At 40.6% G+C, this 19,732-nt stretch overlaps 1 protein-coding gene and 1 long non-coding RNA gene across 3 annotated transcripts in view; one reads left to right on the top strand and one right to left on the bottom strand.

Annotated features, from left to right (window-relative positions):
* The window catches only part of LOC141002738 (uncharacterized), a 104,797-nt gene that overhangs the window by 7,134 nt on the left and 77,931 nt on the right, over positions 1–19,732 (top strand). The window lies entirely within an intron of this gene.
* pcbp3 (poly(rC) binding protein 3) lies at positions 935–18,934 on the bottom strand. Of its 2 annotated transcripts, none has more exons than XM_073474125.1 (12): positions 18,860–18,934; positions 16,267–16,290; positions 16,140–16,172; positions 14,611–14,727; positions 13,709–13,840; positions 12,779–12,907; positions 10,585–10,659; positions 8,657–8,698; positions 7,543–7,621; positions 6,192–6,244; positions 5,470–5,639; positions 935–971 (listed from the first exon to the last, which is right to left on the bottom strand). In XM_073474125.1, the coding sequence occupies exons 1-12, from the start codon at positions 18,932–18,934 to the stop codon at positions 935–937; spliced, it is 966 nt and encodes a 321-aa protein (XP_073330226.1). The 2 variants fall into 2 exon arrangements, with proteins under 2 accessions (XP_073330226.1, XP_073330227.1); XM_073474126.1 differs by having other exon boundaries at positions 7,543–7,618.

Genomic DNA, 19,732 nt, shown 5'->3' with positions numbered 1-19,732 from the left:
TGGCAGCAGGAATAACATGAATAGCCTACCTGTTTGTGGAGTATAGGTGAATACGGTGGAGGTTTATTTATAGCATGCATTTGAAATTCACTCTCCGCTGCAGTCATTTACCTGCCCTATATTCATTTCTCAACCCGACCTTTGAGGCACGTCTCGCATGAAACCTCGGAAAGACTGATATTTGTGTATTACCGTGGCTGTTTATTGGCCTGTAACCACGGGGTCATTTCAAATTGGAGTAATACATCCAGATCAAAACGGCTTGTTCCCGTTCCCTTCTACCATTCAGTCTTCCCCTTTAGACAAACTGGAAACGCAGTGTGTGTCATGCATATCAATCTGTAGTGTACACACAACACTAAGACAAACAGGCACGCGGTAAATCACTGATTTCATCGATCGTGAAATTAGCGTAAAGTGAACTCCGGTTGCTTATTGAGCTTTTGTGTTTAGTAAAGCATTGACACAGGTACTGTAGCGGTCTAAATATGGAAGAACAAATGTGCCAATATATTAAAATGTGGGGGTGGAGGAAGGACGACCTTGGTTTATATTGATATATAAATCTTTAGGTTTACTTTGCATTGACTTTCAGGTGCCTGCAGTGCAAAAAAAAAAAAAAGGGTACAGTGACGTGTTAAAACATGAGGTAAAACAAAGCGGAGCAGTGCGTGAGATGCCATGAAAGGTACTAGAGTGTCAAAAAAGTAAAAGCGACCTTTCAGAAACAGAAACAACAGGGTTCTCGGGTAGATGTGAGGAGTCCTAGTAACAGTGCCGATACTCACGTTTACAGTAAATACTAGAAATTATAAAAAAAAGTTAAAGTCACTCAAATATAAGGACAGTTCAAATACACAGAAATAAATAAACTATAGGTGCAATGCCATTTGCTCAAGGGTCATGTGATGCACTGAGGGAAGATGGGTAGAAATTAGAGTGTGCCCATTCCAGTGACTTCAGACGTCAGCCTAGAACAGTTCAGGGGAAGGCAGGAGGGAGGAGGAGGAGGAGGAGGAGCAGAGGGGGGTAAACAGAGAAAATAAAACAGCTGTGAAAGAAGAACTTTCGCTTGAGAGTGAAAGTCATGCTCAGTGTGAAGTGGGGAAAAAAATAAGTGCCAGTACTCCCCCGCGTTCACGCTATAAATCATTAAGTGTTACATTCTGAGTTAGTGAATAAAACATACTTGGAGATATCGCTGATGTTCACAACAAACACTTGGAATTATTATCGTAGAAAATAATTATGTACAATCAAAGCAGCATTCACATGGATTCAGGCAGACGGTAGGCGAAACCGCAAACCGGATATCACAGACAGACAACACTGCCGTCCAGAGAAGGGCTCGGTGGTACATCAGTTTCGACACCGTCAATAGTGTCTCGTTCTGCTACGACATGGATTTTGCGATACCATCATTGCTTTCTCAACAAGTGCCAACAATGTTCAAGGATTCAAAAGTTCAAGCTCAACAATGGATCGTTCTCGAGTTTGAACTTTTAAGCTGTAAGTTTAGCAAGTGCCGTAGGCTCAATCTGCAATTTAGCGTTAGCACGTTCTGGGGCTAATGTATTTAAGTATTTATCGGGAAACTGTGATGTTAACGTCACACGTAGGATCCTGCTCACATTTCACTGTTGTTTCAAAAACAAAACATAACTTCTCATCATCTAGAAAAATGCAAAAAGTTCATATTTTAAAAGTCCCTTCGTTTCAAGTCTCACGTCATGAATACCAAGTCGAGTCTGTCATAAGTAATAGTCAAGCAAGTCTCAAGTCCTCAAATTTGTGACTCGAGTCTGACATTTACTATTTACACGTGCAGGCCTATACCTCATTTGTATTCTTATTTGAAGCCAATAAACGTATACGTTTGGCTTTAAAGTATTTTTTTTTCTGAATGTTCCCTTGCATTGCCAATGGAGTCAAAAATCATGTTTGAGTGCAGTAACCCTTTTTATTTTTGTAATACCATAATGCAAAACTATCACTGCAAAAAAAGGCTAAAGTTTAGGCTAAAATTAAAATATTTTAACAATTTGCCGTCAAATTTAGAGCCGGATGTTTCTTTGCTCCCTCACGCGAGGACAAAAGTGGTGAATGATCAAGAAGGAGCTATTACTTGAATAATTACATCAACGACACCAAATTAATGTATTTAACATATTTTATTCCATTCTTTGTAAACAATACGACATCAATATAGCAACTTACAATCATGCAAGTTTAATTTTGCCCTCCTGCCATACCTCTGACCACAGGGCATTCATTATCCGTCTGCTGTCTGCTTGAAACCATGTGAATGCAGCGTAAGTCATCAGGTCGAGATGCCCTTGGTTCATTGTCAAGGCTCTTTTGTGTCAATGCTGACTTTGTTTGCATTGTCTTGGTGCCCCGTAGGAGTCAGGCCAACATTATGGTCAAGTTAACGTAACATAGACTAGCCGCCCAAAAGCAGGCAAGGACAGGAGCAGGTGGGCGTCACGTAGTGCCCCCTGAGTAATACAGTTTATTTAGGGCCTTTATGAACTGCCCCGGAGAACCTGATGATGTGGAAAGGGCAGAAAAAGAGTGCTGGCAGCTTGACGTGCCAGTGCGCAAGAAAAAAACATCATGGAGAGTACGATGTAGGAGTGTACTCAATACCTGTGAGCTGTAATGGCTGCCCTTGTGCTCGATTATTTTTTTCCTGGCACCTATTTTTTATTTTTTTTATATATATATACAAATCTGATACCATATTTTCATTGAACCCTTTCACATAAAACATCTTAACTTCTAAAAAATATGGTAACGTAATCATGCAGTAGCCTACCAACCCCCTCATGAAGCCATGCAGTGGACAGAAAAACAATGGCGTTATCATGAAATATTCCCTGACAGAGGCATCACATCACTCTTCTTTCCAACAGCATTGCTCAAGTGGCAGTCATGTGTTCTTTTTTCTGAGATTTTTTGTTCATTTTACATTTTTTATTCATTTTACTCTTTCCAGACAATGACACAATAGGACTTAATAGGCAAATTTATCTAATATAGTCTATGAAACAAAAAAATACAATATTATTCTTGGATTGAGGCATGCTAAATAAATACTTAGAGGAATAGTTTGACATTTTGGGGAATAGACGTATTCACTTTCTTGCTGAAAGTAAGACAGGACCCCAATACCACTCTCTCATAACTTTATCTAAATTCTAGAAGATATTAACATGTAGCTTAGCTTAGCATAGCATAAAGACTGGAAACAGGGGGAATCAGCTAACCTAGCTCTCTCTGAATGTAGCAAGTAGGCTTGCCATGTGAGTGAGGACAGTTCACTGACAAGAAGATGGCGGAGGACGTGTGGTCAAAGTGAAAGGCAAAAGCCTGTTTTACAATATTTCGGATTTAAAACCCAGTGCTAATAGGTAATCTGATAATGTGAATGAGGGAAAAGTAGTTTACTCCCACTGATTGTATAAAACTACTCCCTGACATATCAAAACGTATCCGCTGTCGACAAGCATGGAAAGTAACTGTTGTTTTGCTCTGGAGACTCTGACGAACGATGCTAATCTCACTAAACACATTACATTTCCTGTGTCTAGCCTTCTTCAAAATAAAAGTCAACCGGCATTTAAATGTGAAGCTGCAGCAGTAGGAAATGTTCCATTTGCATTAGCAGTAAATATCTTATCTTGTAAAAAGCTGGTGTACCGAGGATTGCCGGTGTTGTCACAAGTTTATTCTCCAATGGGAATATTCTGTCATCATGGCAAGCCTAGTGCCATGTAGCAGCTTTAAAGCTCCCTAACTGACATATTAGAGCTTTTTTGCTTAATTCACATGAATATTGAAGTTATTGAAGTTGCAGTCTTTTGGTAAATTGACTGCCGTTGTAATCTACAGACTACTCAGACGACCCGCTCTGCTGCCAAAGCTACAGCCACCACAGTCCAACTATGCCTTTGAACGGTGCAGTCACTTCCTGAATTATTGTTGTCAACGTGAGGTTGAGGTTGTTAGAGGTGCTGTATGCAGATTTTGTTACCTCTGGGCAGAACCAGGTTAACTTGTTTCTAGCCTAAGCTAAGCTAACCTAACCATCTCTATTCAACTGACAGAGATAAGAGTATTATTAATTATCTTATCTTACTTTGAAAATAAAAATGAAATAAGATATTCCCCAAGATGTCAAACTATTCCATTAATGATACACTGGCTACATACAATTTAAAAAAAACAAATCCCAGTTTTGATTAGTCTGACTTTCACTATAGGTGTCCCACAGGCTAATGCTTAAGTGTTATGCAAAACCGGGGGGGGGGGGTCTAAGGGAAGTCCCATGGGATAACACATTGAGGTTAATTGTGAAGCGGTGGTTTTGATGTAAGCTTCTGCAAACAGAACCAGATTTGGGGTGACTTCAGGATGTAGTCATGGATGAGGGGTCATTCCACATGGCAGCCACGTCCCTGAACCTGCCATTGGAGTTGTGGGAAAGCAATAGCCATTAGTTTCTCAGCGGACTGCTGTCTGAAATCCCCTTAAGAAGTCGGCGAAATAAAGTCCTGTTTGTCGAGTATGTGGGTTCTCCTGCTCTAAAGCTGATAACATTTGGCTTTGAGGTGCAGGTAGCCTGTGGACATCAGTGAGGTTCAGTTCTCTCAGAGTTGTGGAAAAATACATTTATTTTCTCTGTTGATAATGAATTAGAGGTTTCAGTGGAGAGAGGGGAAACAGAGACAGGGGTAGTGGAGCATGGCAGGAAAATTCAAATGAAAAACATGTTCCTCACTTCTTTACAGGTGTGTACAGTATCTGACCATCCAGCCGCTGTTTATTTAGTCTCAGGGCTAAACAGATTTTGTCTTGGAGTAAGCTCCCTGTAATTTAATCACGTAAATGACTTAAGTGCAAATACACCAGTGTTAAATCTCAGTTATATCTGCTATGTTAGGCTTGTGAAAGCTGTATACCTTTCTGTGCTGTTAAACATGTTTGTCATGACAACTTTGGCCATTAATTTTCCAAACGGAGGTAGGCATTGAATATTTGGTGGTTCATTTATTCATCATCCAATTTACTAATTTGCAGGTTCTGTTCAGAGACACATCTTACTTGTATCAGGAGTTGGCATCGCTCCCATGAGCCACTTACTTGCAAAGAGTGTACTGGCTGAAACTTAATGAATTTTAATGTCTACACTTGGATGGAAATAAGGAACAAAAAGTAGAAAGGAACAACCAAGAACATACCATGAATAGCCACATTATTCATGGCCTTATCTCCCTCCTGTCAAACTCTGACAGATATCGAGCATTTTCCAGCAACTCATCAAAAGTAACGGTGTCGTCAATGTCAGAACTAAATAAGCAAAAGATATATTTCCTCAAGATCTTTTCCTACGCGCACGGTGACTCAGGTGTTGCTTTTATCCTGTAGATTGTGCCGGAGCCCAGCTGTTAGGAGTTAAAAGGTTACCTGGCATTGATGAGATACTGGGCCAGGCTGATGTTTGCAGGGGTCCCTGTGATAGTGATCTGGCGCTCTGACGAGCCTTCCATGGCGTTGGCAATTTTGATCTGCGCCCCAGACATCTGTCGTATCTCATTTATTTTGGTTCCCTGGCGTCCAATAATACAGCCTATTAGCTGGAATAAAAGCAGAAGTCTTTGAACCTGAAGCAAGAAACTCTCTGTGTTGTTTTAATACATTTATATTTAGCACACTTGACGTCCAACAGGAAGTTTAATGGGTTATGAAATGGACTGGGTTTCAATTAAATTCCATCATTCAGGAAATTAAGTTTGATTAATGATAGCATGCTCAATAGATCAGCTCATTGGGGGTGTTCTGCTGAGCAGTGACAACAGTGAGACTTTAACTTTGCAGGATCATTGTTGGTGATGTTGTCAAATCATTGATTCATTTGAAAGAACATGATTTTTCCTCAGTGTACTCTAATTAACAATTAAAGCTGCCATCCATTCTCAGTTAATCAGATCAGTGTGATGTATGAGTAAAGTCTGAAAAATCGTAGGTACACTATGACATAAACTACCTTTTTTATTTTTTCTTGCACAACTGTCTTCTCAACATCATTTGAAGTTATGATACTCCAATTCAACGACACATAATTTGAAAAGTACAGAGTTTTGAAACATATATCACGTAGTCATCTGTCTCAAGAAAGCATTACTCACATCGTTAGGAATGGTGAGTTCATGGGTGCTGGCTGGTGGACTGGCATCCAAACCTGAATTGGGGAGCAATGGGATAAAACAGGTAATCTGACTTTAAATGATCACTTTAACAGTGCTGAAACCTTTTGAAGAAATATTTAAGCATTTTGTGAAGCAGGCTCATTTACTTTTTTTTGGCTATGATTTAAATAAAAACTTTGATACATTTTAATATGATGTAAAGGTAAAGCCAGCAGACCATTAACTTAGCTTAGCACAAAGACTGTAATCAGCTGGACAAAGTTAGCGTGGCTATTGAGCCACTCAGCTAACTCTTGGTACACACATTTTATAACTAGCAACGATAGTTTTTCTTCTTATTGTTTCCAGTCTTCTTATTGTGCTAAAGAGATAGCTAACGATGTACTCAGCTAACTCTTGGTATGCAGATTTTATAGCCAGCCAGAAATGCCAATTGCCCACTTTTTCCAGTCTTTTTGTTAAGGTATGCTAACTGACATTACAGTGGAAGCAACCTATTCAGCTAACTCTCAGTAGGCAGATTTTACAGCTAGCAGGGATAGCTATTTTCCACCTGTTTCCAGCCTTGTTAAGCTAAGCTAATTGGCATTGGAGTGGAATTGATCTTCTCTTTAAACGCTTGTTAAGAAGTGATTGTGCATTTCCCAAAATGTCAAAAATTTCAATTTAAACATTTAAGCTTATCCTATTTCCCAATAGAACATTCTACTGTAGTTTATACTGTTTTCCTTACAAAATTACGTGTGTTTGATTTGATATGATGTGACAAATGAATGCACATCTTTTTGAAGAACCTGCGTTGAGTTGATAAATCATTCCTCATGTGAAATGGTAACTGTCACATCCTTTTTAGATGAAATTGTTGGAAAAAAAGAGTCAAAAACATTACTGTATTATTCATGAGATCTTCAGGTCCATGTGAAACAGTTCAATTCAGATGTTGTGGGTAGATTCAGTTGGTTGTTACAAGTACAATGTGACCAACCTGTTTCACGGGAGCTTTTCAACTTTCTTGGAAAGTAAAACAACCTAAAAATGTGTTAGAGAAAGGATGTATCCTGTTGCCAAGTGATAATGCCATTTTGAATACAGAATTTTAAAGTAAAGCCCTGTGTCGTTTTTTTTTTTTTTTTTTGCCTTTCACTGGCATAATATCAGACAGAGCCAAGAGAAAAATATATACATGAAAAAATCAAAGAAGGAGAGAAACCACAGGGGCCGAGTCATGCTGTGCCAAAAAGAGAGATAAGGTGGAAGGTAGGGAAAGAGAAAAAATGTTTCTCTGGATGCAAAGAGAAGGAACTTTCTAAAGGGCCTCGTGGGTACGTACCAGGGAAAGCAGGGGTGGTCTGTCCGAGAGGGGTAAAGGGGGTTTGCTGCATAGCCAACTGGTGGAGCTTGGTCAACTGCTGAAGGGTTAGGAGGGAAAGTAGAACTAAGAGGTTACTGTTACACAGGTCACACCGAGAAATGAAGTCAACCAAAACTAGAGTGAAGAAACAGTGAGGAGAAGGAGGCCATGACACAGGGTGGTGGAGGACAAAAAAGTAAGAGAAAAAGAGATACTGAGAGAGGATGATTGTCTGTCATGGAGTTGTAAATTGCTCAGTCATTTGATACTATTTCTTCTTTGACCTATTTTCTTGTAATTTTCACATACTCCAATGTATTTTTTGCCAATTTGCAAAAGGGAGATGCGAACAACTCCGCTCTTTGAGCACATTGACCGAATGCATGAAAAAATGTCATTTCCATTTGCCCCTTCAATTACCATGTGTCCTTCTAGTTGCCACTTATGACTCAGAACCAGAAAACCTTTGGTTTTACACGCTTGTCAGAGCAGCCGCTCTCCCCTCCCCGACATGGTCGCAGGATGTCCATCCCCTGCTGTGGATCATTTCCATCGGGAGCGGGGGAAGACGGATGCTTTCAAGCCTTCTTTCCCTTTTAAGAGGAGTTTTAATGAGGGTGGAAGAGGGTGTCAAGCCTGTATTTGAGTGATTGTACCGTCAACCACCACCTCCAGTGGCATCAATCACTGCCCAACTTTGAATTAGTGGATCTGACACAAGGTAGCTCTTCAGATGCTCTTACGACAAGGACAGATGAAGGCAGATTATTAATGGAGACTATAGGGTTCACTAGAATTAAAAGGGTGTCGACATCAAAACTGCCATTACTGTCTTTGCCTTTATCATTATCAACAGCAATCACTGTTTTGTTATCAACCAGACTAGGTAAGAGCTCTTTCCAGTGGTTGGACTGTAGTCCACCTTCAAACCACAAGGGCAGAACATGGAAGTCGTGACTGATGACTTGCCTCAAAATAACTTCAAAGAGCTGGCGTGTCCTTACGTAATCAACAACTGCCACTGTTTTTGATAATATATGATTCATAAACAGGTATAATGCTTCATTTAATTAGAAAGAAACTAAGAACTCACATCTGGGTGTGGTATGGCGTATTGTCCCTGAATTGTGTAGGCCTGGAAAGATGAGAAACATAACAGATAGCAGAATTTAGCATCTCATTAACAATACAAGCAGCCTAGTCGCCAGGATTGAATGTTTCTGCAAACCACAGATACATCCAAGTTTAACGTGGCATAGGCTACGTACCATGCTGACATTTTTACAAAGCGTGTAATATCATGTTCACAACACATGTTTATTAACTGACTTGACATCTCCAGCCCATTTCTGCCAACAGAAGTGGGACATTTCCAGCTGTGTTTGTGGCCACCAAAAGAGGTATTTTAAGCCAAAACATGATGTTTTCCTATCCAGAACCAAGTGTTAGTGTGCCTAAACCTAACCAGAGCACAAGCACAACATTGTGACAAGAGAGAAACAGAAAATCTAACCTAAACAAACGTAAAGTTGCAACACAAAAAAAAGTACAGCTTGAACTTATCTGTGGTTTTGCAGAAACGTACTTATCTAACATTTATTCTGGCGATTTTTGTTGATACATGGGAGAAAAAAATCACCCCCCCAAAAAACCAAATCAGCTCCAGTGGAAGCCAAGTAGATAGATAACTGAATGGAAAATAAATCACTTTTATGAGTGTCAAGATAAAGAACAGGATAATGGCCAGTATCAAATAATGCACTAGACTCATCTGTTTCCATAACGCTGTCAAACTCGGCCTCGCCCGTGGAAATCCAATTTGATCAATCTGCATATTTGATTTGGCATAGACATTTTACCTCCTATTTATACGGTCTTGAGAACAGCAATTAGGTATGTACAGCTTTTTGCATCCTCATTGGCTTGGGGAAAGCAAGAGACTTTGACTTGTGGACAGGAGGAAGTGAGAATTGAGCCACCAACCCTTCGATAGCAGGTAGATGACCCGCTCTAATTCTTGAGCCACAGCTGTCCCAGAATTGTTATTCGGTCACGGAGTGCAAATATTTCATAATGTTCCCAGTAATTGGTTTGCCACCAGCTGTCTCAAGACCAGCAGCAGGAAGAGCTGTTTCATGACTTTTTTCCTTCTTGGATCTTACTCTCTGACGTCTCAGATTTCAGATCAGTGGATGGAAAAACATACGCGCAATGTGATGCAAACCAAAGTGACGCCATCGAGTTTTAAAAATAACCATGACAGTGAATCAACATATTGATCACTGTCTCAACAAAACCGAGCACAATAATCTTCACAAAGGTAGTATTTATTTTGTGTAACCTTGTGTGCAGGCTCATGAATTATGTTGTCCAAAGGCTTTAATTGTGTCTTACGTACGTTCCATTTAACCTCCACTGGGCACAATTTCAGGACAAAAGCCCCTGAAACAGAGTCATCACAAGTAGTTATGTGCTGTGTCTCAGTTTTATCTCCTTTGTTCCTGAACTTCTTTTCAAATGCGTCCAACAGCTTTTAGCCCACATACGCATTAGCCGGATGGACATTAGCAGCCTACATGCTGTGCATTCCTGCTGACACTAATGTCATTGTTGAAGCAATCATTATGATGCAACCTATACCTCACCCTCCCTCCCTCACTTTCCTGTGGGCCCACATGTTTTTGCACACACATCAACTTAAGACCGGCCGGTGTTATTGCAGATCTATAATGTCACAGTACTTTTTCCAAGAGAGTGGACAGGCATATTTGCACGACTGCAAGAGGTCGCACGTCAGGAGAATGTAAACACAACTCATCCTAGTGTTTGAACAAACAGTTGATGGTGTACTTTTGCTAATGAGGACAGCCTCATTTGTAAAAAGGGTTGTAGTGGTGGTATTCCAGTGTGGATATAAAAGTAAAAAAGGCCTGCAGAAACAGGCAGTGGCTGATGCTGCAGTAAAAGTCTCAGGTCGGCTTTAGGCACAAACTAACAAGCTAACGCTAGCTCAGCTCTTACCTGGCCACCAGAAAAAATGACTGGGGTGGAGGCGGGCTTTGGGCGATAAGGGATGGTGGCACCTTTTGGTGGAGACTAAGAGAGAAGGAAGACAAAGAAGAAACACAGTCAGCAGGTTCTTACCTTTGAAATTTAGCTAACTATTCCCTATTTAAAGGAAAAGTTTAACATTTTGAGAAACATGCTTATTGCCTAGAGTTGGGTTAGAGGATCCATACCACTTTCACAAGCGTATACCAAATATGTTAGCTTAGCTTAAAGCTCCTGTTAGTAAGGAATTTGATTTTTGAGTCTCATTCCCAACTTGTCAACACATTTTGGGATGGCGGTCGACCCGACCTACAATCCCAAGGCGTTAGTATTACTATTTTACCAACAGGAGCTTTAAGTTTGTGATTTAGTGCTGGATTATTTCATGTCTGGATGCTGTGACTTCAGAGCTTTAGAGGTGCTGACTGGCAGATTTTCATACCTTTAGAGAGCGCCAGGCTAGCTTTTTTTTCCTCTGGTTTCGAGTGTTTATGCTAAGCTAACCAGCAGCATATTTTTTTTTTGCTTTTACATATCATGAGATTAATGTTGATTGCACAATGTAATAGCTATAGAATAATGACACCATTAGCGCTTAGATTGCTTCCCTGTAAATGTCGCTTTTACTGTGCAATTTTGTCTGCCACGGGGAAAATGAAGTCTGTCTGGCAATTGTCACTTGGCACCATTTCTATCTGATTTAATGTCTCAATTATTGACTAAACGAGTGAATAAACTTGTGTTTTGTCCTGTGATGTTGGTTGTTGCCACTCTGAGGAAAACGGAAAGTGATCCGGTTGTCTTTGTGATAGGTGCTAACAATAATAACCCTTGAAATGGTGAGAGGGGGTGGGGGTGGTCATATTTGTTCATTACAGTCTGCTTCCAATTTAATGAAGGGGTATGAAAATGGTATTGATCTTCTCATGTTACTCTGAACAAGAAAGCTAATAAACATTTTCTCCTAAATGGTGATATATATCTTTTATATAATAACTCTGTGTTATTTAGTGTATGTTTAGCACCATGATTATTCAACTATTCCTGGGGTAAGTAAAAGAAATTATTCATTTATTCACTTCGTATATAACATGTATTTATATTCCAAGGTAGTCACATTTCTCAAGGTAGAAGCTGACACCTCTCTGAGGCAATATCGGGTCAAAGTAACTTTGTATTCTTACTGTAAGAAATGCTTCGATTTATAATTAACCAATAAAGCATACAGTATAATGTTCCTGAAAACAAGAATGAAGATTATAAAAATCAGATCTCTGGCATGTATAAAAACCTGATGATCACAGAATCAAACCAGGTCTTTATTCTTTCTTTTCTTCTGAGACAGCAGTGAGGTGGCTTCGATGAGAAAGGCAGGACAGGTCCAGATTGCAAACTTACTATAATGACACAGTTATTGATTCATGCTGCGCCGCAGCGGCAAGGCTCAAGACAGTGGAGAGAGCTTAATCAGATTTCCTAAGTAGCTGCTGCGCTGTGGAAGGAGGAGTATCCACTTAGGTGTGCACTTTAAATTCAGTAGCAAGAAGAAACAGCGTTCCTCAAGTTGCATAAACAGGCAGTTCAGCTTCCTGACAGTTCAGCTGGATAGTCGTACGCTACAGTGGCCAAGTTGTGATTACAAATTGTCTCAATTAGACTGTAATGAGATGATTTTAATCATTAATCTAAGCCTATAAGTGGGCTAAAGTGGAAAGTACATACTGTAGTTAGACATAAACTGTCCTTGATTATGGAAGCGGATTGCTTGTCAGGTTTACATAAATGGTCAACAATAGCCAGGTGATTCTGACTCAGAGATAGCGTACCAGTTACTTGTATTTCATGGTGGCATAGCAAATAAATAAACACTGAGTCCTGTTAAAAAATTATAGGTAAAGAAGGCGATTCTTGAGAAAGATAGTTGATTGTTGAGTCTCATTCCTGGGTCGTCAAATAATGAAGCTTTGGATCTGTATTTGGCCCGAAATTCAAACTGGTGTCTTTCACCAGAATCCAGAATTTGTGTTTCACCACCAAAAGCAGTGAATCTATTTACAGAGGCTTGGTGCATTGGTTTCTAGCCAGAATAGCCTCGAACTATTCAACACTGGCTTTCTTAAGTTCCCCAACAACATAAAAAAAATTCACTCTCAACATACTCTACCTCCAGCATGACCACACAGATCTGTTTCACACACTGGATGATGGCTTCTGGGGTCCCAGAGATTGTCACTGCACGTTCTGTGGAGTTGGGCAGCATGTCCCCTGCCACCTGAACCTGGGCCCCTGTGGACTGGAGTAGAGTAAGGGACTTTGAGGGACTTGGACAATGTCGACAAGATTTCAGTTGTGTGACACACAAGGCTGTGCAGCGCTCTGAAGGGTTTTACATGCACTCACTTCTGTAGGGCAGCACACTAAAATTTATTTTCACTTGTTCTGCCAATCATCCTTTATCAACCGGTTCCACCTGGTGCAGGCTGTTTAAATGGAGTTTGTACTCTGTGCCCCTGTATCAACATTTGAAAGAGGAGCACGATAAATAAGATGTCGAGCTCGGCCTCTTCTTTGATGTAATGCTGCTGTTTTGCCCTCAGCTATGACATGTGCCACGTTGCATATAAAGGTCCATCTGCCTTCAGAACCACAGGAATATGCCTCAACTTTTGGACCTTCTGCTGCAGTTTTAACTTACTTCCAAACTTCATCCGGATTTCAACCCGAAGGCAGACGCTGATCACCAACACTGAAGCTTTGCTACAGCCAAAAGTCATTGGCTGCTCTGTTTTTTGAACAATAAATGTAAAAAGTTCAATGTGCTGCCCTTTAGCTGAACGGAAAGTCTTGTTACGGTGCTCTACGTACTGCATAATCAAATGGAAACAGAAGTGAAAGATAATTGGGGAAGTAAAAAACAAAAAAACATTTTAATTAAACAATGCATCCATTTTCATATCTATCAAACTCCAGAATATACACTCATGACACAAGCGCAGACACAAACCAATTTAGCTGCTTCACATTTTTAAGAATGTGACCGAATCTGAATCTGTGTGGCAATTTTTGACATAATCATAAAAAATAAATATCATACCTCTCTCATTTCTTTGATTTTGGAGCCTCCTTTTCCTATGAGGGAGCCACACTGGCTGGCTGGCACTACAAGCCTTAAGGTGACGGGGGGCTTGCTGGTTGCTGGGCTGTTGCTCATGGAATTGATTATGTCCTAGAAAAACAAAGAACACATACCTCATCTTAGAGTGGTAATATTTTCTATTTAACAACTATTCATATAAATCAGTTTAAAACATAAAAGTCAGTACAGAAGAGCTGCAGAGATACATATGTTTCAATCATTCTTTTTAATCTTTTTTAATCGTGTGGTGAGTGAGGACTGCTCTTTGTCCTCGGTGACCGCGGCGGGTGTCCTCTTACACTGTAAGTTCCAGTCACAGTGCTCGAGTATATCAATTAGATGAGTGACATCAAAGACAGGATCAGAGGAAGAGATAGCGGAGAGGAGACGAGTCGAGATCACCCATCGTAGCCGTGAGATATAAATATCTACCACAGTGACGGATTGTGTGCCTTGTGTACATCGACTGTATGTATGGGAAGAGTCTTTGTTCGATTGTTATCTCGATCGAGAACACACAATATCTTTGTTGCCCGTATTCAGTACTATAAAAAACAATACATTGGTAAATAATAGAACAAAAACAAGATAAAATAGCATTAATGTGAGATGACTTTACATGTGTAAAATGGAAATGATGCAAACTGAGATGTGATCAGTTAACAGACAGCCAGACAGCCAGACAGACAGACAGACAGACAGACAGGTGCTTTGTGTGAACATGAAGTGGGCAAATGGACTAGAACTCCCACTGGACTTTGTGCTCAGTGAGCTGTGCACATTTTGGTTAAAAAAAAAAATCACACAATCACACATATCTCAGAAGAAGAGAGACCATCACACCATCTAATAATACACACCTCCTCGAATTTGTAGGCAATCATGGCAAAAGCCTTGAAGATGGTGTCTGTTGGTCCAGTGATGGTGACGATCCTCTCTGGACAGTTGCCCTCAGAAATATTGATCCGTGCTCCGCTCTGGAAAAACAACACGTACACAGCAAACCCAAACCACAAGAATAAATGTCGGCACTGTACCTTTCTGCAAAGAATGGATGTGTTAAATATGTATTTCATCATATAGTTGAAACCACTTTACATTTCAGTTTTGAATTTCATGTTGTAACAGTCGCATGAATAAAATGTTGGCAGTTAACGTTTCTGCAAACCACTGATTTATTCGCATATGTCCGTGTCATACATACCATATATGTAGTTGTACAATACATGTCATATAATATCATGCTCACAAAACATGTTTGTGACCTGACTTTCATATCAGGAGATGGAGGGGATGCTGGTGGAGTAAAGTTAGACGACAAAGCTGACACCACAGGATGGTTGTTTGTGCTGAGAAGTCAGGACATCTTCACCATGTTTGTGGCAACCAAAGCAGGTATTTTAAGCCAAAATTATGATCTTTTCCTTTCCCTAACCAAGTGTCAAAACTTGACCAGAGCGTAAGCACAGCGTTGTCACAATATGAAATTGAAAATCAAATGTAAAGCAACATAAAGTTGCAACATTGTGTTGTGTAGCCATGCTGTGGTTGAGAGTCTGGTTAGGTTTAGGCACAAAAAACACTTAGGGTAGTTAGGGTAAGGAAAACTTGTTTTGGCTTCAGTGACACAAAGATGGCTGGAAAATATCCTGACATCTCACCAAAAATATCCAGTCGCTTGGCGCTAACGAATCGCCATCTTAAACGACGGTCTCTTGCTAAACTGTCACGCCATCACCATCCCGTCAACCTCCTGACATGAGAAAGTCTACTCATCTACATGTTGTCTGAATGTCATATAACATGTATTGTAGAAATGTTGATATGATACATATAAAACGTACAAATTTAACATATCTGTGGTTTGCAGAAACGTACAATGCCAACATTGCATTGTGACAACTGGGCTGTACATAATCAGTATAGTAAACTATTCACAACTACTAAAGTGAAGACAATATAAGGCATTAAATGGCATTTCAAGTGATTTTCAATGTTGAAGGTGCTTTGAGTTGTGACTTGCATGGGAGAATTGTACATATTTGTATTATTTGAATACTTAAAGGTGCAATATGTAAGAATACACCACCTACTCAAATAAGGGGTAGCATATCACTAGTCACCGCTAACTGCTGCTAACTGCTGGTTAGCTCAGGTAGCTACAGTTAAAAGTCAGGATTTCAGAGAACTGCGCAGGTGTTGGCGTTTATACTGCTAGCACAGGACCAGGACCAGGATGGGTCGGGGCGAGCTGGTTAGCATGCTAACTGCCAACAGAACTGTTATTCACATTCTCTTGAGAATTTTAGTTACATTTTCAATGTTTTCAACTAAAATTCTTACATAGTGCACCTTTAAAATGTGCTTTTTTTTTTTGTTTGAAACCCACCTCTTCTCGCATCTTTTTTACTGTTTCCCCTTTCTGTAAAAAAGTAAAAAATGATCATTTAGAACAAAGTTTATTGTGTATTTTTTTTCCAAGATCAACCATGTGTGATTTAATGAAAATAACGTACCTTTCCAATAATACTTCCAACCTCCTGCAATAAATAAACAAAGAACATGTTTTTTTAACGGTTCGTTAAATATTCTTTCAACAGAGCTGAAACTGCTTCTTGTTGTTTTTCCTGGACAAACAGGGGAATGCAGAGGTTACACAGTTGCGCGGAGGTGTCGAGGGCGGCACTTTCGGTATGCATGTAATCACTCTTCATGATTTTTGTGTCACACTGGGGAGAGGGCAGAGGGGCAGCGCTGGCTGCGAGCGTCAACACTCCCTGACCTCTCCTCGGTGACGGCGAGGTTTACGTCCTTTGTGACGTTAACGCTGCAGGCCAGTGTCTGCGCAGTGTCAGGTTCTTCCCTCTGAATTCATTTATATCCATCAAACATTATGCGGAGTCAAACAGTGAAATACTGTGTTTTTGCTCTCAAATAATCTTTTCATTCAAGTGTCTCTCTTTCTTTTCACTCTAACTTTCACTTCACTACATGTTGAAGATATAATTGACACTTTTACTCCCACTACCAAGCATTTCCATCAATACCCTTTTGTCATTTTCTACAAACTATTAATTTCCCTACCACATTCTCTACTCTATTTAATTAGCCGTCGTGATTTATTTTATTGTATTATGGCAAGCGACTGTGTAAGCCCATCACTCACAAATGACATGTCTCTTTCCGTGCATTCGGCAGCTTTATTACAAGGGTTATTTCAGCTTTTTGAACAATGAGGCATCACTCACATCTCACAGACCAACACTACAGACTTAATTACAATTAAGCCAATCAGATGCACATATTGACTGCTGACGTAATGCTTTAAAAACTTGGGGAAACTCACCGAAATCTGAGAAAACAACTTGAAAACTAAAGGATTGACACAGTCCTGCTAACCAGCCCAGAGCAGGGGCATCCGGGACACTACATACCCCACTGTCAGCGGCATATGGATCAAGTCTCTGAGATGACCTGGCTGACAGCCTCTGAGCAGATGGTGTACCAGAACCTGAAAGACCACGATGACAAAGCTCTCCAACACAGAAGGAAAGACCCTCTGTTCTGCTGTGGGCAGCAGAGCCAGACCTGGGTCATGCTGCCAAAGTCCCCCTGCTGCAGTCATACATCTTCTGGCAGGCTCTGGGGCCTGACTGGGCCTGTCTGGCTGCAGGGTTATTGAAACTATCACCGGGTCACTGGTGTCTGGAGCTCCTGCATGAGCAGCCATGTGAGTTTTTGGAGACTGCTTGGCACACAAAAGGAGAAAGTTTTTGGCTCTGGTCTTTGTAGCACACACCCCACCAACATGGTCAGCACAGTGGGGATATGGTGTGTGGGTCTTATCACAAAGTTACTGTTACATATCCTTGATTCTACTTCACTCATAGACGTTGCCCTTTAACAAACTTCACAGAGCTGAAGTGAATCCAGTTGCATGCCGTTATCACAGACCATAACTTGTGGATGCCTCGCTGCAGCATGGACAGGGCAGCAAAGGCCACGTTAACCAAGCATGAATCATTTTACACAAGCTGGCCAGCACGCACACACCAACTCTGGCAACTCTTATAGAGCAGAAGGGGAGAAGAGGGGAGGGAGAGCACCATCCACAGAAGTGATGTGGATGGTGTCCTGGGAAACCTGTTAACGGGACCGACAAGGCACACTGAGAGTTTCTACTTGTAAGGCTTAATCAACCATCTCGATTCCAGAGACTCGGGTCTGATGTCAAGCTGGTGGGGAGACCTTGACAGGGCGTTGGATGATGAAAGACGGCGGTCGGCCTGCCTCAACGCAGAGAAACGACAATCGATTGAGCAACAAGTTCAATCTGGATCAATTCTGTCCTACACGTATATCTACAGGCAGAGCTGAAAGCCAGAGAGTTCAGCATCTTCAGCATTTTCAGTCTTAACAGTCACGTTTTATTCCCAGGTGGACGTCGCTGTCGCTGATGGAGTTTTTGATTATTGAGTCTCTGATGTGAGTATGGATCTGTTAGTAAAACCAATTTCATGGACTGTTGTTGCCATTGTATAATCATTTTGAGTTCATTCTGACTGCGGCTGAGATTAATCTACACAGATGTTTAAAGTTTAAAAGGAACTTCGGTGATTACAGGCTGAGATACCCTCACTTTTACTCTCTACTCTGAGTCAAGCTTTAAAAACGGATGCATCCATATGCTTCCCCTGATACCACAAACAGTATATTTTCATTAAACCCTCCCTGTCTCAGAAGGGCAAACGTCTTTCAAGCTCATTGCCACCAGCTTATATCATCGGTTAAAAATCAGTTGGTCCAAGTCCAAGCTGTGATAATCTTGATGATTCGACAAAGATCCTTGAGAGCCAGAAGACATTATACAGTCTGCTTTCACACAGTCTCTGAATAGACTTATATAAACTTAACGGAGTGACCCTTTAAGTACTGAGGCTACTGACTGAACTGCTAATGGATAATAGGTCTGGGGGTGGAGGAGGGGTTGTCAGAGACTTGTACAAGAGAAGATAAGCTTGGACTGTGAGAGGTCATAAATAAGATCCCATTCAATTTCAGGAAACAAATGACCCACGTCAACCCGTATAATAGTCTGAGCCTGCTTACTTTTCCATGCATGAGGAGGCGGATGGTGAGGGTGACATTGAGGCCACCCTCTGACTGGACTTTGGTGGGCTCCATGCCGAGGGGAAGTGAGACCAAAGCGCCGTCCTGGGATGGGATGTGCTCAGAAGGAGAAGGAGTGGGGTGGTATTCCAGCCAGCCAGACACCTGCAAGCACAATATAACACAAAAAACACATGTTAATACTGTTATATCGTACATGTCCACATATTTAAACAGACAGAACACAAATAGCAAATGACACAAACTTATGTTGTGTCGTTATTACAAGCCAACAAGGCTTTTCCAGCTGTTTTTGTGGCGACCAAAACAGGAAGTCGGACCATCTCTATCCTTGATCATGGCGACCAAAACAGGTCTTTTAGGCCAGACCATGATGTTTTCCTAACCCTAACCAGGTGGTTTTTGTGTTGTGACAAGAGAGAAATTGGAAAATCATAAAGTTGCAACATGAAGAAAATGTTAAGTTGTAACTTCTCTGTGGTTTTACAGAAATGTACTTTTTATTCTGGTGATTGGGTTGTTGTGTATTCTATAAATACAGCACAGCTAGGCATCATTTTCATGAGGTACCCACACAGTACTTGCTTCACGAATGATACATAATTGAAGAGAAGAGAAGAAATAAATTAGATTCACCTCCCCAAGGTCTATTTGTTGTTTCATAATTTTCAAAATGTAAATAAAGTAACCAGTTTATCAGGTTTTTAATTGGACAGCACAGTTCAAATCACAAGCGGGAATAATTCAGCTCACCTTTAGCATGAAAAATGTAAACAAAATCATTACAAACCAACGCAGGATGAGAACCATTCATATGTCACAAAGGACTGCGTCAGATTGACGATAAATGAC

The sequence above is a fragment of the Pagrus major genome, chromosome 9 (genome assembly GCF_040436345.1).
Source record: "Pagrus major chromosome 9, Pma_NU_1.0".
NCBI classification, from domain to species: domain Eukaryota; kingdom Metazoa; phylum Chordata; class Actinopteri; order Spariformes; family Sparidae; genus Pagrus; species Pagrus major.
Note: the sequence above shows the minus strand (reverse complement) of the source record. Positions and strands in the feature narration are given on the sequence as shown.